The following is a 22,721-nucleotide window of genomic DNA, read 5'->3' on the forward strand; positions in this document are numbered from 1 at the left end:
CTAATTTTAGAGTCAAAAACTTGATAATTTAATATAAAGTTATCGCCATAAATTTTTGTAACAATTTAGATATTTTTACCAAAAATAATAATTTAAATTATTTTGTTTTAATTTAAAAATATGATCCGTGGGAATTATTCACACTGAATGACATTTTAATTTTAAAACACGATGTTTGTGCAAAAATGTATTCAACTTACTGCATTGTATTATCAACAGTTAACCAAATTGGATAAAAAGTAACAATATCATAAAATATTCTTTAGTAATACTGACGCTAAAAATCGTTTTTCGTATACAATTAATTTTATATCATTGAATTTAAATTTAAATCATCCATAACGCAGTGATCCACGCTAAATTTACAGTATAACGGAACGGTATACTTACTTGCTCATTTTTGTTTTATTAAATTCAAACATTTTTATAGTTAGTTAACTGTTTATAAGCGGTTTTTCTCTTAAGTTTATAAATTTATACAATTATTTATGGTTTAAGAATTTAAATTGCATGCAATTTTTAAAGGATATATCAATGGAATATAATAACTTGACCTAATTTGATACTTAGTGATAACTAATTTATTCAAGACTTTTTAATTAATATTTAATATTAAAAGTCCTAACCTGTGAATAAAATCATGCTTTATCATTGCATTCAATTAATACCTATCCTGTGACTTAATGATCACAGCGAGATAAGAGCAAAAATTCAAAACACCTGTTCTTTGTATCCTTTCATTTAATATATTATTTGTAATTTCTTACATAGTTGATGAAAATTTATAATACAATGAATACAATTTCTTATAATGTTGAATAATAATTTATACTCTCATTGGATCGTTTCATCTTATCTTAGATGACCTATAGGTCAATATATGAAGTGTCCGGACTGGCATCCATAATTATTAATAACTGAATTAAAATAAAATTCAGTAATGAATAAAGTATAAGAAATATGTATTATTATAATCATCAGGAAAGTTATGATTTTACTATTGACCTTATTTTTAAACCAATATTTAATATTTATAATAATTAAATTATTTAATCATACCACGCATTGTGTACAAAAACACACTTAATTGAACTTCAACTTAAAAAATATAATATTAAATAATAATCAACTACAAAATTAAATTTTTTTTTTAATATTATATATATTTTTAATGGTATTTAGTATAATTGGGTTTGATGCTATGTGATGGTAACTAGTGAATGTCAATGAATAAAAGTTGAATTTGAATAACGTTGTAAATAGAGTTAGTCAAATAATATAATTTTTGGGGTGGGTTATTCAAAAATTCAAAATCATAATATAATTTTATAAGTATAATATGATATTCTTTTTTTATGGTATTATTAATTTAATATATATTTGGAAAGATTCCAAGATGGTCAAGCATTATAATATATAATGCGTACATAATGTATAATGCATATTATCACAACAATACATTTTTTCACCATGAAAGATGAACTTCGTTGATAATATTTTCAACGATATATGTGTGTATAGACTATGTATACAGAACTAAAGATTTTCATCTTATAACACAAACATCTTTCCTATCAGACATCGGTAGGTAGAAGGAGGTTATCTATCTACCGTCTACTCTTTGGCAAGGATAAAATTTATTTTTAGGTAGATTATGGAGTCATTTGGGCTAAGAACTAAGGTGGGTTCATCGAATAAGGTTTAATTTAATGATGGAAGTGTTTTCGCTAAGGTAAAGGAAGCAAACGTTTTGCTGACTGATGGTTATCTGACTTTACGGCATATATATGAACTATGAAGTATGTTCATCACCAAAACGAAAATGTAGGCATCATCAATGGTTACCAGAAACACTAAACCGTTGAATACGTTGGTTGGTGATAGCTAAGGAAGGGAGATGGAGATGTCTGATTTTTGTCGAGTGATGATTTGAAATAGAATATTAATAAGTTTGGTAATCTTGGTCTTGATTATTTAAATGCAATTGCTTGATAATCATGTGATTTATTTTTAGTAAAAAATTAGTTCAACCTACTAAGGTATTGATCATAAAAAATTAAATGTTGAGTCGCAACGTCGGTACTTTCCAAGACAATTAATGATGAGATTATAAATAATTTTTCTTTTATTAGTACCTATACACTAAATTAAAATTCAATATATTATTATTTATCAGTTGAGTTTAATTGTTTTAATTTTAAATTATTACTCTAGCCCCGTATAATATTAAATTATACGGGGCTAGAGATGTTATGAAGCAATAAATGGATTCTTTAGGTTAGTAAATCCTTAAATTAATATATATATTTTTAATCAAACTGAAAACTTGACAACTTTACATTAATGGTTAATATATTTTTTCATCGTCGGCAATGATCTTGCTTAGAATTTTTCAAGTAATTTCAATGTATAATGAATGCTAGTACCTATATTATTAATACCTACATAATTTAATATTATTATAAATTACATATTTATCTCTTAAGACTTAATAAGTAACCTATAAGATACAATTTATTAATAATTGAATACATATAATATATTGAATGACTTTTATAATACACGTCCATTATAATAATAACTATCGACCATGTCTGGAAATATTAAATATATCACAATAGTTTTCATTGGCATTAAATATATTTATTTAGTACATTCGTATGTATTGACGTATTGTGATCTTTATTGTGAACTTTGACAACACATAAATTGTACGTAAAGGTTAACCTACACCTACTCAGCCAATGGTCGATATATGCATTTAATCTTATATTTTTAAATTCTTGCTTTGGTATATACTAAAATACCTACCTATTGGTTAATGCTAAATTAGAAGATGGGTAACCACCCACATATCTCTACAACCTCCCAAAATCGCATAGGCATAAGGCATCATCCAATCGATTACCCCTTCGCCATTCCATTGTGTACACATATTTTTGTAAAATTATGCGTCATTTAACATTGGACAGAATGAATTTTTTGAGCACCAGTTTCAGGATGAGACGCGTGATGAACCATAGCATCATCAATACCACCAGTAGTGCAATACACATGTCAAACATGAAATAACTAGTCCACGATGCATCGGCCGACGATGGCCTAATGTTGCTTTCCATACCATGTCGAATCAAATAATCGACCCAGTATACGACTGACTCGGAGGGCGTCATGGGGCGGTCTCGAAACAATGACGCAACCCGTTTGGCGTTTTCTGAAAAACTGAAGAAAAAACAGACATCCAAATCAAATTCCAGTTAAACGATTTTATCTTGGTTAAGTTTTGGTACATTTATAGCATATTATTCGTTGAATTTCTTTACCCGAAACTATAATACAAATTAAGTAGGTTTAAAAGTTGAAAGTATATTAGTAGTAAAATAAAATTATGTATAATAATAAGATCTATGGTCATTTATTATTTTTAGGTCTAAGAAGTTTTGTGGTTTGCAGTGGCCAAAACACATATAGGTATTTGACTATCAACTCGATTTAAAAGAATATAATTATGATTTATAACTAGGTGTGTTTCTATATGTAATTAATATTGATAGTACCTTCGGTCTTTAATTAATCGGTTAATGACTTCAGTTAATGTTGTTTGAGTCAAGTTATTGATTTTAATAGACAAAGCTGTACCGAGGTCCACTAGATTTTGAATGTTTCTCGGTTGGTCGTAAAACAATGGTATCCCAAGAACTGGAACTCCCGCGTCTACAACTTCGTACACTCCACTCATCCCACCGTGACTTATGAACAATTTCACATTGGGATGCTCTAAAAATTTAACGTTTAAAAACGGATATAAGATATCAGGTTTATATTCAAATCAAGGGTTTAAATAAAATTCTATGAGTATAATTATTTACTGTAAATATTAATAAAATACAATTGTAAATTTTTTAGACTTGATTTTCACGAAATTACATAATTATGTAACTACATATATTTTAAATATATTATTATGAACAGCTTTACATGATATCTTAATCTCTTTCAATTATACGTATCTACAATTTACGCAGACAAATATTATCAAATTGAATAAATAACAATTTACTATTCGTAACATATTACTATAAATTTATTGCATTTGATAACATTTTGAAGATTTGAATAATTGCAACATCATATGTTAGATTTTAAATTAACTTTTAAGTAAGTTCAATTAAAAGTACTATTTACTGTTAATTTTAATAAACTCAACGTATTACGCATATGAATGACTCTAAAATGTATTTATTTAACTCACGTAATATTGCACGTTGCGGTAACCATTTACACAACACCACATTTTCTGGCTTGTCGGGCATGTGATCGTTCTCGTACTTCCAAATAACCGTTTGGGGAAGTCGGCTAAACACGATTTTAAATGCATCTAATAGATTATCGGGTAGTGTTTTCATGGAGATCAAAGAACCCAAAGAAAATACAATGACGCCGAATTCATAACTCTTGTCCATTACATCTACTAAATCCTTCAGGAAAACAATATATGACCAAATAATTAGTGAAAAATTACTTATAATTTAATTATCATAATGTTAGAATTCATTTCAAGATAGTTTCATGATACTACCATGAAGCTAATCTAAAAAAAATTTAAGACTGGAAACGTTCATGTTATTAATTGTTTTCTCTGATACTTTCCTTTCAATTAAAAAATAAATTCAATGTTTATAATACGTGTTATATTTATATGTTTGCAATATGCAAGAAAAAAAAAATACAAAAATTAATCGAAAAGCTAACGTAGTGGATTCAAACAATGATAGTATATATAATATATATATATATATAACAATACTTGTAACTAGTCACTTAATATGATGATGTGAATATTCAATATTACATAATTTTATTAAAAATTTAAACACGTATTTTTACTACCGAAGTGGTGTGGAGAAAAATTATTTATCGGTAACATAACTTAGATATATAGTGATGGCGGTCTAAAAGTACGTAATACGCATACCTATATGGTTATTATAATTATTATATAAACTGTTTAAAATATTTAGAACAAACTAAATGCTTTGAGAAAAACGATTTAAAATAAAATTATAATGTATTTTATTGTACCAGAAAATTAGGCGGAAGTAAGGAAAAGTTAGTTTTTTGATTCCTTAAGTTTATCAATTTGAAGCTTAATTGCTAAACTCCATTAGAGGAACCAACTTGGAATGACTTAGAAATTGAGCTTTACAACTTACAATTTTTCGGTGTAAATCAGACGAAAATATATTGTCGTATCGGTATTGTGGAGTAAGACACGCCAAAACAATACAGCATTACATAAATGGTATTAGGTATATGCTATTTTTCATTTCGCATTCAAAATAGATACGATATAATATGCGTATTAAGTGCGAATAGTTATAGTTACGCACACAGTAACACTGTAGTAATCAAATAATTCAATTATCATGAAATAAAAAGTGGTAGCTATGTGGGCAATGAGACACTTACTGGGGGAATCGGAGCGAGTGGCCGGGTGAGATGAATGCCTCCGATTTCATGGACGTTTGGTCCCATCGGCCGACCCGGTTCCACCGAGTGATGCGTGTTCACGAATACCACGCTGTGACGGTGTTCCGGCCACCGGTGGTCGCGGCTCTTGTCGTTAAACCATCGGACCAATGCGGTGTGCACGTAAACCATTGCGTTGGCCAGTCGTTGGTTGAACGTCGTGGGTGTCGGTTGATCGGTGAGCAACATACCTAGGTACGAAGGGTGGTCGGGGGCACCCGTGGCCGCCGGCATCCAGTTGACGGTTGGTGACGGGACCACGTAAACGACCGGCACGCCCAGCCTGTCGGGCAGCGCGGACATGCACTCTGAGTGCAGTGACTCCATTACGACAACGTCGAACGCGGGACCGTTTCCGTCCAATATGTCACGTATTTCCGGCATGTCAAAAATATATTCACACGTGCGTAACGACCGGGCGACGACCCGTCTTAACGTGCACGCGTTCGACCGGTACTTTCTCATCATTTGGGCGTAATCCATGTTCTGGACTGTTTGGAGTGAACCGCCGGACAGCGATGACATGTCTACGTGCGTGTAGTTGGGATGCGCGGCCAACCTGTCAGTTGCTGGGTGCATGGTAACGCACACCACCTCGTGCCCGGCGGACACCAAGCTCTCCAACACCGCCGACATAACGTTCCAATGGCTATGTCCGGGGCATGGCTCACAAGCCAATATCCGGTGACCCGTGGTTGTCGACATGCAGCTTATCGACCACACGACGATGGCCAAACGGATTGCTCCGGAACACATGATAGTCTGGAAAACGATTCGCACTCGGCGTTAAGTTAGTGTAATTCTCTCGTACACGACATTACGCTTTCGTACTTGTGCTGTTTGGTTACATGAATTTCCTATATTGGTTGTGTAATGTATATAATATTTTTATTATGACCATTCATCGTATGTTTTATTAATTCCTATAAAATATTTGTGTATTAGAAGAATTTAGTTTTTTGTGACTTGGAAGTTTTATATGTGACTGTCAATTTCAATGTCAAACAGAGTTTGGTTTTGATTTACCTATACCTTACTTTTTCTAATCCGACGATGCCAAAGAACTAGTTTTCTATTGCTTGTCTTGAGAAATTGAGTAATGACCCCCACCAAACGTTTCGTAATAACGTAGTAACATAGTATAAATAAGTTTTCGTAGTATGTAATAATATCATAATAATCTAAACAGGCCAGGGCATAAACGAGTTGAAAAGCTAAAGTTAAGTTTATTTTTGTTTTTTAACTTAACGTTTTTTAATTTAATTTTTAACTTAACTTATTTTCATTGATATAAACTTAATAAATAATGAGTTACTTTTAATCAAATTTAAGTTAAGTTAATTTATATATGATTTAATAATAAAAAAAATGCAATTAATATTGATAATGCATATAACATGACCATTTACTAGAGTAGGAAATTATAAATATAGTTAAATTTATTTCTTGTTTCACTAACCAGAGTTCTTCAAGAAAAATAACTTAATTAAGTTAATTTGAGTGCCTATTTATAAATCCAAACTGATTATTTGGTATGATTTGGTTGTTTTGAAGGATGGGACGTAGTCTTCTCAGGAGGGTCTTTTCAAAAAGTTTACCAAGAACTGGGAGTAAACTTATGGGACGGTATGATGAAGATAAGTGTTTAGGTTTATTTGGTTTGAGTACAAGTATAATGACTGCAAATTTCCAGATTTTTGGGAAGTGAGATAATCTTAGCATACAATTATATATGTGGGTGAGCAATGTTAAAGTTTTGAGAGACAGATTTTTCAGAATTTTATTTGTAATTAGGTCATTTCCAGGTGCTTTGCCTGGGGGTAGTTTTTTAATTATTAACTGAATTTCACCTGGAGAAATGGGTTTAGCAGGTATAGACGTAGGTAAAGGAGCTGTTAGAAATCGTTGAATTTCGATGATTGGATCGTTTTCGGGATCGGTGCACGAATGATGTTGAAATGTTTCGGCCAATTGAGAAAACAAACACATTTGCTTTGTCTTTGTTTGTAACAGCTAATTGACCGTTTACTGCCTGAGAGGTGGGATTTTGTCTCTGTGTCTGGTGAACCTTTTTGTTGCTTTCCGAAGAGAGCCGTTATTAGGTTGCAAAGATTTGATAAAAAATGTAAATTGTTTTTATGACTAGGTAACCTTGTACTTTGCCATTTGGCTCGAGCATAACGTTTATTAATTATTAGCTGTTTTATGTCGACAGGTAAGCTTTTGGAAGGATTTAGGATGTGTGGGTTAATAGGTGATGTAGCTTTAGTGTCTGCTTGTTGGATTGTTCGAAAGATATCTTTAGCAGCATTGTCTATGTCAAAAGGAGTCTTAAGTGCTACTTTTAGATTAATTTTTTGGTCCAGATTAGCTTTGAATTTGTCCCATTCAATTTGTCCATTAGTTAAGGAAGCTCTGGAGTTTAATAGCGCGTCACCAGTTATTGATAAAAGTATGGGGGAATTGTCGCTTGATAGATCACAGATATTTTCAATGAAGGTATTTATGTGATTTGGTATTTTGGTAATAAAGAAATCAAGTGTTTCAGGCAACCTATTCACATGAGTTGGCCAGTATGTAGGGTTTAGTGGGGAAATTAATTATTGATGGATTAAGGATCTATGGAGAGCAGAGGCCCTTTGGTTATAAGCTCGGCTACCCCAGAGAGAGTGTTTGGAATTGTAGTCACCACCAGCTATGAATGAATGACCCAATAATTTAAAAAACCTATTAAAGTCCTCAAAATCAATTTTGTAACGGGGTGGGCAGTAGATAGAGGCAATTTTAATTGGTATATTTTTTATTTGTATAGAAATAATTGTTGATTGTACATAAGGTTCTTGAAAGCCTTGTAATTCGGAGTGTTTTATATCAGAAGAAATAAGTATTGCGGTGCCTGCATGAGCAGAACCGTTAGGATGGTCAGTTTTGTATAGTGAGTAGCCAGGTATGTAAAAGTTTGTTTTTCGGGTGAAATGAGTTTCAGTTATAAGGGCTATGTGAATTTTTTTTTCATAGAGTAAATTTTGCAATTTGTTTTGATGTTGGGACACACCATTAGGAAGTTTGTATTAGCTGTTTTTAGAATGGTGTTGAGATTAATTATTGTAATTGGCGATATCGGTGTGTGCTTATCTGTGTTTATTATAACGCCAGCCAGTGAAGCCGGAGGCAACTTATTGTTACGCGGCATGGTATTATGTGATGAGTCACAATTTTAAACTATGAATATTTTTTACAATCGAGTACCTACATATCGTTCGTATGTATCAAATAATCAAGTGAAATAATCAAGTGTTATATTATACTATTTAATAATTTATTTCAAAAACTTATCAGAGGAATTTTAATTTAATATCTAACTTACCTTAAAAAATGATACTGACATTGATGAGTATAAGAACATAAACAACTTCAGAATTTTCCAAAATGGAGAGTGATGGATTTCAAAGGTAATTCATTTTTCTCTTATTAATGAAATATTTCATTTATTGGGTATATACTAAATCACGATCCAATATAAATTATAATCATGAACTACACGGGACTGGGCACTACAGAGAAAATCGCGGACATAAAGTTGTACGGGTTTCGTACACATGCGATGTAACTGCACTCTGCCTGTTAGTAGTACGAACTACGTTTTTTGTAGTACCTAGTTCATGAATATAATATCAGTTGTATCTTATCATTGTTATGTTTGCTAACAAGTTTAAGGGTTTTATCATAGTAGAAAAGATATATGTATTAAACTCAAAGTTCATCCAAACTAGCAAACTAGAAATAGTTAAACAAATAATCACAATATACCAGTATGCCAGTTACAAGTTACAACTACTCATGAGCATTTGCCGATAAGGCGATAAGCATTTTAAAAAAAAGTTTTTAAACAATATTATAAGTTACTCACATTAAAAATGATTTTAATTAATTAAATCTATAATTAACTAATACATATTTGTTTAAACTATAATTATTACTATATTCAATAGTTGTTACGCAGTATCAAAATAATAATAAACCTATGTTTATCAAATTGAATTTGAATATATTATACAATACAATACAATACAATTTTGCATTTGTACAACAACAAAAACATTTGTAAAAAATATTTTTTTGTAGAAAAAACAGTACCTACTTCAAAAAAAAAAGCTAGATATTATCTCCTTCCATACTTTCAATCGATCACTGTACTTAATAAAAAAAGTTAAAACAAGATAAGTATAATTGAATTTCTCTAGTCGTTAGAGTTAGGAATTGTTTGGTTAATAGCGCAATGTACCTATTATAATTTACATAGTTATTAGGTGAATATTATTTTTATAATCAAACATATTTTTGAATTATGTTGAAACTATTAGTTTTAGTTTTCCATAATATTTTTAAAAAGAATATCTACGCAAACTTTTTAAGCAGTTATATCTACTGTTTAAAAAGTGAAAATAAAATTGAAATATAGGTACTAAAATATTATTACGGAGCAGTTTATAATTAAAACTATATACACTAAAGAGTTTTAATATTATATTAAACCTCTCTAATAGCTACTATTTCAGTGTCAGTCGTTTTATAGAATTGCAATTTTTTAGTACACGCATAATTTATATTATATAATTATTCTGAACTTTGGTAGCAAGTAAATCGTATAGGCTATGTGAACACACGAAGCTAGCTTGTCTCGTGTAAGCAATTACGTGGGAAACGTCACGAACTAGATAGTTTTTAGAGTCTATGAAGTCACCCACACCCAACCAGCCAATATCCAATAAAAGCAATTACTGTCATATTTTTCACTCCTGTCGAAGTAAATACTAAGATACAATACCTATAATAGTTAGATAATACTAAATTATTAAAAACCCACCTACAATCCCTTAAAAACTCAAAGACACCTATCATTCGATTACCCCCTTCGCAACGTCAATTGTTTATATGTATTTGTAAGATTGTGCGTCATTTCAAATTGGATGGAATGAATTTGTTGAGCATTAAGTGCAGAATGACACTCGTGATGAACCATAGCATCAGCAATGCCACCAGAAATGCAGTACATATGTCCAACATAAAATGGCTAGTCCACGATGCATCGGCCGACGATGGTCTGATGATGCTTTCCGTACCGTGTCGAATTAAATAATCGACCCAGTAGACGACTGACTCCGAGGGCGTCATGGGGCGGTCTCGAAACAAGGACGCCACCCGTTTGGCGTTTTCTGAAAAACTGAAGAAAAAAATAGACCTCCAAATCAATATTCAGTTAAATAAATTTATCTTGGTTAAGTATTGCTACATTTATAGCATATTATTATACGCAAAATTTCTTTCCCCCCGAAATTAAAATATAAAATAAGTAGATTCAAAAGCTAAAAGTAGCTATAAAATAAAAATAAAATTATACATAATATTAAGGCTTATGAGCCAATTAGTATTTATAGTTCAAGGATTTATTGGAGTTTACTATAGCAGAAAAACATATTTGAGTACTAATTCTCCCTTATATACTTTGCAGTACATTCGTGCGATAGTAAACTTAAATTATGTCGACTAAACTTAAAAATTAATAATCAAAAACATTTTATTTGTGATTGTAAAAGAATTAATAACATTTTATTGTTTTTGTTTTATAAATTAAAAATGTCTGGTTTGAAAGTCATAAGTTAGGTAAAGATTTAACTTATGCTCAGACAATCTGTATGTAATTCTAATAATTTAAATTCAAATTCTCCGGTAAATTATATCCATATATTATAAAATCTAAAAAAATTATTTAAATTAATGGTGTAAATATATGGTTATGATTATGAATAATACAACGGGCTTTAAAACGAATTCGTCGAAACAATTGCAGTTTAACTACCACACGATTTTAAAATTTGTTTTTTGTTACATATTAATATGTACTTCAACGAGTTACGGACGATATCGTGAATCGTGATGGTGCCAAAACAAAACTGCGCAAATTATTATTTTTGAAGTAATGTCTTTACTATTTTTGCGATCTAATGTTATTACGCACACATACACCACGCTATACTAACTGCTGCGTGCAACGCTTATAACTGCTCATGAGTTTTGATTTTTTTTTTCTTATGTACTTACTATACTAACTGAACTTTAACACTAAGTTTTTGATATATTACTCCCTCTAGGACTCTATTATAATACGAGTAATACATTACATGACAATATTATGTTCTGATCGTATTATTTTGAAAATAATAATAATAAATATTATTTATAAAGTATCATAAATTCATAACGCCACCGTATAACTGACTTCCTGTAATGTAGCCTTTTGGTGCTTTAAGTAGTTTAAACTACATTCTATAGTAAGGCTGTGTGCCAATTGCCAATATTATTCGAATATTACTATTATGCGGTGCAGAATGCAGATCGATTGCAATACACTATCTCTGCACCACGTGTATACAACTTGAAAGTGTCATCGAACCGTCATACCACCGCAACGTTTTCACCGTTTTCGGTTCGGTTATGTTTGCGTGGGGTCCCCGAAACATGTGACCGAATAACGAGGGTGAAGGGTCCATGAACAATTGTGTCAAACCCGTACAAATAGACGTTCGTTCAATATCGTTTTACGTTGTGTTACTATAATACATTTTAAGTTAATACCTAGGTGTGTATTATATAAATCTATTTGGGACATGTTTATTGGGAGTGCTTGTTCATGCTTCCCCGATGCAATAAAATCACGAGAACTTATTTTTATAAATACCGATTTTGTGCTTTTTTTCTATTGTTATAGGCACGTTAGTAGTACTAGTTACCTAGTTAGGTATAGAACTTTTCAAAAACAAAGTAATAAATATTATAATAGCTGCCATAAGTTATGTATACAATTTTACAGATAAAAAGTAATAATCTGTAATAGACAATTATTATGATAAATAAATTATTTTGATGGCATTCGAAAAATAATACTCCATGCGGTGTAACATTAATTCTATACTTGTGAAAAACCAAACTATATTGTTAGCTGGTATAGATATATATAACAAAATATGTCAACATTGGTGCTGGTTAGTACTTGGCAGTAAGGCAAACAAAAATATGTTTAATAAAATAATAATTATTTTGTTCTTTTTACTTTTGCAAGACTATGCAAACGTACTTATGTTTCATGATTGTTATATTTTAAAAACTTTTATATAATTAACTATTAATAATTGCTATTCATTATTATATTTTTTTATATTTACATATTTAAAATAATTATCCAAGTTCCGCGATGGTATCCCCATTAAGCCGTCACTGATTAGATAAGACTTATTTTTTTAAGATAATATGATGTATTCGTTACCTACAACCTACTAATTTATATAGGCCAAATGAATATAGTTTTAATCAAACCAAACCTTTATCTTTATTATCTATAAGTAACAACTATTATAACAGATTTATTGGTGTAGATAATTATCTGCTATAAAAAAAAGATTGATAATTGTTAATACAATAAAATGTAATTACCATTTAATTTAATTTTGAACACCTATGTAGATGTACTACTTATACAATTAAAATTAAAATTAAAAATGATAATATACTAATATTATAATACCTACATAAATATGATTAGAAAAACATATGAAAAGTATTTCTGAAAATTTAATTATGATAAAAACTTGTAATGCAATATCTACTTATTTTAACTCATACCTACTGAACTCGTAACTCATTTGAAAAAGTTGATTTGACATATTGATGTGGTTTAAAGATAATCTCTACAAAATTAAAAGGTAATGATAAAAACTAGGTACCTATTATTTATATTTACTTATACGAATTTACGATCATACATAATACATGTATTATCTATGCTTACGATGGTAAAACAAGCTTATTATAATGGAAAACCCTAAATTTTTGAAAAATAGAATTCTTACAAAACACCAGCTTTTGACAAAATATATTTTGTTTTTTGTATTAACTCAAGAACAAATAACTACAGTTACTTAAAATATTTACCAAATTTTTATAACATGACCATTTTGAAATTTTCCATAAATGAAATAATTTGATTCTTCTTGAGCTATTTATAGGCTTGATATATTATCGTTTTTTCAGTTGTTTTCAATTATAAATGATAAATAATTTTTCACTAAGTAGAAATAATTAAAAATTTAATACAAGGTTATTCAAAAGTTATTATTTAAAAAAAATATCAACCAGTTTTTTCATAGATATTTCAAATTCGGACGAAATTGGGTGTAAACGAAGAATGACAATTTTAATTATTTAATATTTTGTTGTAATCTAAAAATATTATTCATGAGTACTTAAACATTTAAAGTATATTATTACAATTTAATATTTATATACATAATTACTTTTAAAATGCAATTTTTTTTCGCATTATATAAGGTGTAACAGGACTATTTAACAAATTTCCATTATAAATACTACTATATTTGTCAAATAGTACTGTTACACCCTGTATTACTCTGAAGCCTGTGCGTAATAATATCATAAATTATAAAACATAGGTACTTAGTAAAAAAGGTTTACGAACTGCACTCATTAAAATCGGTTTTCGTATGAGTACAATGATTAAATATAATTCGATTCAGATTTAAAACATCCGGTACTTACACCCCACCCTTATACCTAGAGATCTACATGACACATTAGGTATATACAGCAGAGAGATAACAACAGGCTCAAACATTTTATAAAGAAAAAATTAATTTCATGATTTAAAATTATATTAGAATTATTTATTATAAACTCCCGATTAAATTAATTTTACTAATATTGAAAGTATTACCTTTTATCATTGATTAATCGGTCTATAGTGATTAACAGTGTTGTATGAGTAAAGTTATTGATATTCATTGACAACGCTGTACCGAGGTCCACTAGATTTTGAATGTTTCTCGGTTGGTCGTAAAACAATGGTATCCCAAGAACTGGAACTCCCGCGTCTACAACTTCGTACACTCCACTCATCCCACCGTGACTTATGAACAATTTCACATTGGGATGCTCTAAAAATTCAACGTTTAAAAACGGATATAAAATATCAGGTGTATACTCAAATTAAGAGCTTAAATAAAATCCTTTGAGTATAATTATTTACTGTAAATATTTATATAATATAATTGTAAATTTTTCAGACTTTATTTTCATGGGTTTTTCATATTTATATATTTATATAACTGCATATAAAATTGTAGTTTTATTTCAGACACCTTAGAGTAATTTATTTCCCTAATCGTTGTATATTTACACAAGCAAATACTGTAAAAATTATATAAATACAAATATGTAACATTTCTAACGTATCACTAAATATTTACCTACATATTAAACTAAAACGATAACATTTCATTGTACAATTTTATTGACTTAAATATTTTAAACCTTATATATTAGATTAGATGACATTAAGGTTTAGGAGAAGTTTCTGCAGATATGGGTCCAAGTCTATTTGTTAGTCATCGATTACAATTTAACTCACGTAATATAGCGCGCTGTGGTAACCATTTACACAACACCACATTTTCTGGCTTGTCGGGCATGTAATCGTTCTCGTACTTCCAAATAACCGTTTGGGGAAGTTGACTAAATACGATTTTAAACGCATCTAATACATCTTCAGGTAGTGTATTCATGGAAATCAAAGAGCCAAAAGTAAACACGATGACGCCGAATTCATTACTCTTGTCCAATACATCTGCTAAATCCTCCAGGAAAACAATGAATGCATGAATAATTAACAAAAACAATGATTATAGGTAATAAAATTATAATTATCATGACATCAAAATTCATGACTGATTCCACGATAGTGTCATGACGCTAATTTTGAATAAATAATAAGGCTGAGAGTGTTCTTTTTATTAATTTAGTATTTTCTTAGATCTATTTAGAAGCTTTTTTTCTAGTAAAAAATATATTCAATGCGAGTTATTGAAAAGCTCACGCAGTGCATATATTATTGAACTATACTTTTTATAATAGTGTAGACTTAACATTTGTATTCTAATGATCAGTATATGACAGAATATATTATTTTAATAATGGAATGGAGAATCTTAAACAATATAACTTTTTTTTGGTGTTGGAACGTTGGAAGACTAAGATATCGTGATTCACATATTATGTGTGGCTGTTAATTATCAATCGTTAAAAATAGTAATAGAAGAATAAAACTATTAATGTGTCCTGAATGGTTTGATCAAAACTATACCCAATGAATATTACAATATTTCACTAGGCTAGAAAAAGATAGTTATTCCAGATTTGAGTTCATAATTTGTTAGTGTAATTTAGATAAGGTGGATACTTTGATTAGGTTTTTGTTTATGTTATCACTGCCATGAATAGAAACTTCTCACAGGTTAGGTTCAACTCAAAGGTTCATACAATATTCCATAAATAGTATGTGTATGTGTGTGTGTGTGTGTAGAGGGGGAGGACCAGACAAATAGTAAACAGTGATAAATGTATGCGTTCGACAACACTATTCCGTAATTAAGGTTAAAAACGTGATGGCGTATCAAGGAACGACTCAAAAACAACTATCAAAATCGAGATGATGAGACACTTACTGGGGGAATCGGAGCGAGTGGCCGGGTGAGATGAATGCCTCCGATTTCATGGACGTTTGGTCCCATCGGCCGACCCGGTTCCACCGAGTGATGCGTGTTCACGAATACCACGCTGTGTCGGTGCTCCGGCCACCGGTGGTCGCGGCTCTTGTCGTTATACCATCGGACCAATGCGGTGTGCACGTAAACCATTGCGTTGGCCAGTCGTTGGTTGAAAGTCGTGGGTGTCGGTTGATCGGTGAGCAGCGTGCCAAGGTACGAAGGGTGGTCGGGGGCACCCGTGGCCGCCGGCATCCAGTTGACGGTTGGTGACGGGACCACGTAAGCGACCGGCACGCCCAGCCTGTCGGGCAGCGCGGACATGCACTCTGAGTGCAGTGACTCCATTACGACAACGTCGAACGCGGGACCGTTTCCGTCCAACATGTCACGTATTTCTGGCATGTCGAACAAATATTCGCACACGAACCGCGCCCGGGTGGTGGCCAGCCCCACCATGAACGCGTTCGACCGGAAGACCTTCATAACATGAGCATAGTCCATGTCCCGAGCTGTCTGGAGTGAACCGACGGACAGCGACGACATGTCTACGTGCGTGTAGTTGGGATGCGCGGCCAACCTGTCAGTTGCTGGGTGCATGGTAACGCACACCACCTCGTGCCCGGCGGACACCAAGCTCTCCAACACCGCCGACATAACGTTCCAATGGCTATGTCCGGGGCATGGCTCACAAGCCAATATCCGGTGACCCGTGGTTGTCGACATGCAGCTTATCGACCACACGACGATGGCCAAACGGATTGCTCCGGAACACATGATAGTCTGGAAAACGATTCGCACTCGGCGTTACTTTAGTGTGATTCACCTGTACATATAATTTTAGATTCATTACTTTTTTGGACGTAACTGTTGTTATGATGTTGTCTGTGTTGTAACGTGATGATGTTATGTATTAGTTCGAAATTTTGAAAGCACGTAACGCTAAGACTGACCATCAGTACACGAAACGGGGTATTAAACGATGTAACGGAAATTTGACTAATTCGGTTTGAAAACAGTTTTCAAAATAACACAACTGATATGAAAATTATTAAGCTTCGAAAACCATAATTTTATTAAATTTTTAAATTTATTCTTTTTTATAGTATATATGTATCACATTCCAGGTATATTTTCTTAAACTTGAATCACTTTGAAGTTTGAATCAAAAGTTAAGAATGTCTTATAGGTGATATGATAGTATTATATTCGTATAGTTATATTTTAATAATTTCTACAAAAAGTCTGTTTAATAAAAGAATTCTGTGTTCATTGGTTTATTGTATTATGTAACTGATAATTGGAATTTTAATTTGATATAGCCAACTTTTTTTCTGATCCTACGACGCTGATGAACTTTGATTATATATAATATATAGATGTTAAGTATTAGGTAAATGCATATTGCATACCTTTTAGAAGTGATTCAAAAAATAATATTATCTGAGATGTGTCTCTGCACGATGTGTTTTAAAGTCTGTTTAATCAAATAATCATTGTATAAACACATATACATTTTTAAGTTGTTTCAGTAGTTGTTACTTATTCAGTAAGTAAATAGTTGGAATATATATATGTATATTATATATATATACCATGTTCCATTTTAATCATTGTATTATTTGGTTATTTTATTATGAGTAGATATAGGTATTTAACTCAAATGTATAATATTTTATAGGCATTGGAAATTTTTAAATTATTGGTTTGTTATTTTCATAATTGTTGATAAAAATCTCATGCTCGTTTTCATATTGTTTTAAATTAATGTAAAACAAGTTACTGTGATTAGAAATATTAATCAAATTTATTTTTGAAACTTTTTGACTGTACATTTATTATTATTTACCATTCAACATACATTATGCAACTTTTGAAATATTTATATTAATTTTAAGCTATTTGCCACGAACTTATTTACATTGTTCTATGGTATATCTGACTATTGACAGCAGAGTAATTTCGTATTTTAAAAATTAATGGTAAATAATTTATGTGTAACACACAATTTTAAACTATCAAGTTTATTAACTACAATTGTTACACGATTGAATACATATCGTTTGTATTTATCAAATAATCGAATTTCAAAAGCAATTTCATTGAAAAATAAAAATATATTATATTTTAGTTATTATAGTAGAGCTTAGATTTTAAATTATAATAAGTAAAAAAACATATAACCAATATTAACATGAATTAGTTATTAAACTGAAAAAAAAATAAAATTGAAAATTAATTTTTATTTAAAAAAAATACTTTACCATGTATTTGACAAGATTTTCAGTAGTGAAACTAATACTATTATTTGACAGAATATTCTTATACAAAGAAGCAGGGCTTTCTTATTAACTAAATTTTATTTTATTATTCTAGTATAATAAGCATATAGGAAATCCACTGCTGGAATAACTGAAAAAAGCATTTACATTAAAAAAAAAAAAAAAAAAAAAATTAATTAATTTGTTTGGTATCAAAATCACTTGATTTCATACATAAAATAATTAGCAATCGGTTTAAAATCCGAGTCTTAATTATTAGTTTTGTTATCAGAGGATTGTTATAATATTTATTGTTATTAAGTATGCAGATGTTACCTTAAAACTGAATTGTAACCGAGTATGAAATTAAAAAACCAATTGGCGATGAATTTTACAGAATAATTTCTTTCTTTCGTTAATGTAATATTTGATTTGGTAATATGGTTAAGCATAAACTGAATCGGTATCTAGTACAATATTATTTATTTGTTGTATTCAACTATTATAATGTTTATGAGCAGATATCAAGGCTATCAATTATTATTAATAGATAAGATAAATTTATTTATTACATTTATAAAATATACAATTTAAAAGTTTGGCAATTAAGTACGATTTTATATGATTAATTATATACTATATAAATAAGTGTACAGAATAATATATCGTTCTTGGTTTGGGAATACGAACTACAACGGTCCACGGCTGTACAGTGTTTTATACTTTTTTTGTTACGTTCTAAAATATTCAACTGTTTAAAAACAGGCTGGGTTGATAAAATTTTATTACATAAAATAAACTTTGATAATAGATTGATTATACCACAGAGTAAATATTTTACACGTAAAGTAGGTACCTACCTAACCTAAACAGGTGTCAGTCGTATTATTATAGGTAGATATTGGTGTATTTAATTGTATGAAGTAATAATTATTATTACTATTACCATTATTATTATATTAATTGTTATTACTTTTTTAGATTCTGAACGAAGTGATGAATGTATTATGTATTGATTTTACAACGATGTGTGTCGTTTTTTTTTTTGTGTCTGTGTACAACATAACTAGTCGAAATAATGCTTCAATTTCAAACATTGGGGGTGGTGTTTCCGATGTAAAAGTGAATATCCTTGGTTAGGTCGAGAAAAACAAAAAAAAAATGACAGAAAAGGGGAAATTTTACGCAAAACCAGTTTTCGACCAAATCGATTTTTTTATATGGTTTTAATTCAAAAACTAATCACTGTAAATACTTGAAATTTTCACCAACTGTTATTGCTAGTGTTATCTATATATAATTAAATTTTTAAAAATTTCTGACTTTTTGTGAGTTATATGTAGACTACTGAAATTTTCAATTTTTTTGAGAGTTTTTTTTTGAAGTGCCGGTAAAAAAATGTTGGACGACCAAAAATACTTGAAAATTGAATACAAGATTCCTTATGAGTTGTTCTTATTGTAGCTAAAAAAAAATTAAAAATCGTTAGTCACGATTATTTTTTATAAGCGTATATAGTTCAAATTTTTACAGAATCTATCAAAAACGCGAAAATTTGCAAGTAATTTTGAAGTTGAAAACTCATAAAATTTGTTGTGTTTATAACTAAGGATTAAAAATAGAACGCTAAGTTTCCCATTAGTTTTCCTTCAAGTAGCTGTAGAGAAAACTTGAAACATCATTATAGGAAAAATTTTAAGTGCGTTTGAATTTTAAATTTTTACGAAATAGCGTAACGATAACGATTTATCCTCAAATTATTTTAAATATTTGTTATTATTCAAAAAGTATAAGTCGTAGATACTTGAAAATTTCACAAGTTATGTAGATTGGCATTTTCTTTACATGATTTAATTTTCAAAATATTTTGACTTTTTTTGAGATATTTATAGACGACTGAAATTTTCAATTTTTCTGAAAATTTTTTTGAAGTGTCGATAAAATTTTTTTGGCCCAATCAAAAATACTTGAAAATTTAATATAAAGTTTCTCATAAGTTATTCTTATAGCGATTAAAAAATTATAAAAATACATATCCACAACTTTTTTTTATTAGCATTTGAAGTTCAAATATTGACAAAAATTCGTCAAAACTATGAATATATTTATTTTTTTGTGTCTGTCATCTCGTTTTGGGGCAGTAAAAGTGCTTCGATTTTTGACTTCAGTACCTTATTCGATCAGAAAGTGAATCTAGTTGGTACTTTGGTGGTCAAAAGTAAAAAATTTCTTATAGGTATATTTTTCTAAATAATCGGGATAAACAAACTAAAAATTAAGGGAAAAACGGGAAATTTTACGCACAATCAGTTTTCGACAAAATCGATTTTGATTATTGATGTAACTTTAAAACAAATGACCATTGATACATTAAATTTTCACCGAATGTGAAAGTTTTCCATAAGTTTTGCTTCAAATAGCTATAGAGAAATTTTGAAGCGTCATTATAGGAAAAATGTTTTGAGCGTTTGAGTTTTAAATTTTAAGAAATCGCGTAATGATAACGATTTATCCTCAAACCAAGTGTATGTATATCTATGATAATATAAGGTATTATGAATTATGATAACTACATGCAATGTTTTTGGAAAAATTGATTAACCATGCCTTATGCAAAATGCGTCTTAATTGAAAAATAAAATATTTATTTTAAAATAGAATAATATATGACAATATTTAAATATAATACATCCTAGACTGACAAATGATCTCCGTTCAGAGTCGTTTTTCGTATACAATGATACCTATCATTGCATTCAAATCTAACCTACCCTAGTCAGAGGTCCACCCCACCACCTAATGTACAGCAGAGCGATACCGACTTTCCCGCTTTTTTTTTTAATAAAAATGTTGACTAAGTGAGTTTTATTGTGAATATTATTATGTTCTGGAATTGACTAAACAATATATCATATTACTGTTATATAGCTCGTTCAGAACTTTTTATTATTTTCCAATTTTTTAACCAGTACATGAATTGAAAAAATAAACGTAGGGGTGCTTTTTGACCTGAATAAAATTATCACACCTTAAAAATCAGTTGAAATAATTGAACTGAAGGTACCACAATCGACAACAATAGTAATCAATCCAACAATAATGATAATAAAATTAAATAATGTCAATATGAAATATTACAGTACTACTACCAGTAGACCCATTATAATATGTAATAACCAACGCTATCTGTGTTTTATTTGATAATATTTTGAAAAACACCGCCATAATATGGCATTTTAAGGGGTTTTAGAATAGGCAATTTTTAGACTCTGAGCTGAGCAATGAATGTTTTGATTTTACAATGCTGAGTGTAATTTTTAATTTTTTTTTTTTTTGTATCTGTGTACACAATAAGTTGTAGAAATAATGCTTCAATTTTCAACTTCAGTAGATTTTCCGATTGGAAAGTGAATCTAGTTAGTCTAGAAGTCAAATTCCTATTAGTTTTCAAAAGCATCGGCGGGGAAAAAAAAATATTAAGTAAAACTTTTATGCAAAATCAATTTTTGAGAAAATCGATTTTAAATATCGGTATAACTCTTAAACAAATTACTGTAGACACATGTAATTTTCATTAAATGTTTATACTAGAATTTTCTACTCTTGATGAAATTTTCAAAATATTTCAAATCTTTTGAAATTATCCATCTTCTTAGTTTTTTTTATAAATTACCGTAACATTTTACTATTTCGGTAAAAAAGGCTCAAAATTTAATACTAAGCTCATCATATACTGTTACAATGACAGTTAAAAAATATTGAAACTAAATAGTCTTATTTTTTAAAAAAGCGTTTAAAGTTTGAATTTTGAAAAATACGTAAAAATCACGAAAATTTGTAATTTATTTTGAGTTAGAAATTCATAAAAATTTATATTTTTAAATCTAAGATTTGAAAATTCATACAAGATTCTTTATGAATTTGCCTACTTTTATCAAATAAAAATCTCAACCGGAAATTCAAATTAGATTTTTATGAGCATTTGAATTACAACATTGCATATTCACTCAATCTCTGTATAGTAACAATATTCTTATTGTGCTGTGATTCAAAATAGAATAACTGTAGAAACTTGAAATTTATAAATTCCTATACTTGATAAAATTTTCAATATATTTCAACATTTTTTAAAGTTATTCATATACATTTAGCCTAAAATCCTAACCTTAAGTGCCTCCAATGGGCAGCTTCTTATCTCCAGCCACTCAAGCCATGTCACCTCCATCACATGCACGATGCACTTATTGTAAAACAACATTTACAGATTGTGTATATTTAAATAAACGATAAAAAAAAATTCATATACGAGTACATTTGA

At 29.8% G+C, this 22,721-nt stretch overlaps 2 protein-coding genes across 6 annotated transcripts; both read right to left on the reverse strand.

Moving 5' to 3' along the window:
• Nucleotides 1-2,339: 2,339 nt before the first annotated feature.
• On the reverse strand, nt 2,340-9,038 carry LOC107173263 (UDP-glucosyltransferase 2-like). The gene is made up of 5 exons (XM_089220092.1): nt 8,897-9,038; nt 5,470-6,291; nt 4,253-4,478; nt 3,558-3,777; nt 2,340-3,222 (listed from the first exon to the last, which is right to left on the reverse strand). Exons 1-5 carry the CDS (start codon nt 8,933-8,935, stop codon nt 2,955-2,957), a joined length of 1,575 nt encoding a protein of 524 aa, XP_089076218.1. The 5' UTR covers nt 8,936-9,038; the 3' UTR covers nt 2,340-2,954.
• Nucleotides 9,039-9,592: 554 nt separating this feature from the next.
• Nucleotides 9,593-18,864, reverse strand: LOC107172765 (UDP-glucosyltransferase 2-like). 5 transcript variants are annotated; one of them, XM_089220093.1, is made up of 6 exons: nt 18,740-18,853; nt 18,407-18,554; nt 16,104-16,925; nt 15,011-15,236; nt 14,318-14,537; nt 10,479-10,753 (listed from the first exon to the last, which is right to left on the reverse strand). In XM_089220093.1, the coding sequence occupies exons 2-6, from the start codon at nt 18,407-18,409 to the stop codon at nt 10,486-10,488; spliced, it is 1,539 nt and encodes a 512-aa protein (XP_089076219.1). In that variant the 5' UTR covers nt 18,410-18,554; nt 18,740-18,853; the 3' UTR covers nt 10,479-10,485. The 5 variants fall into 5 exon arrangements, with proteins under 5 accessions (XP_089076220.1, XP_089076219.1, XP_089076221.1 ...); XM_089220095.1 differs by having other exon boundaries at nt 16,104-16,968; XM_089220094.1 differs by lacking the exon at nt 18,407-18,554 and having other exon boundaries at nt 9,593-10,753; nt 16,104-16,968; nt 18,740-18,864.
• Nucleotides 18,865-22,721: the final 3,857 nt, after the last annotated feature.

Source organism: Diuraphis noxia, unplaced genomic scaffold (assembly GCF_037042655.1).
Source record: "Diuraphis noxia isolate RWA-SAM2 unplaced genomic scaffold, SU_Dnox_SAM2 contig0002, whole genome shotgun sequence".
Taxonomy (NCBI): Eukaryota; Metazoa; Arthropoda; class Insecta; order Hemiptera; family Aphididae; genus Diuraphis; species Diuraphis noxia.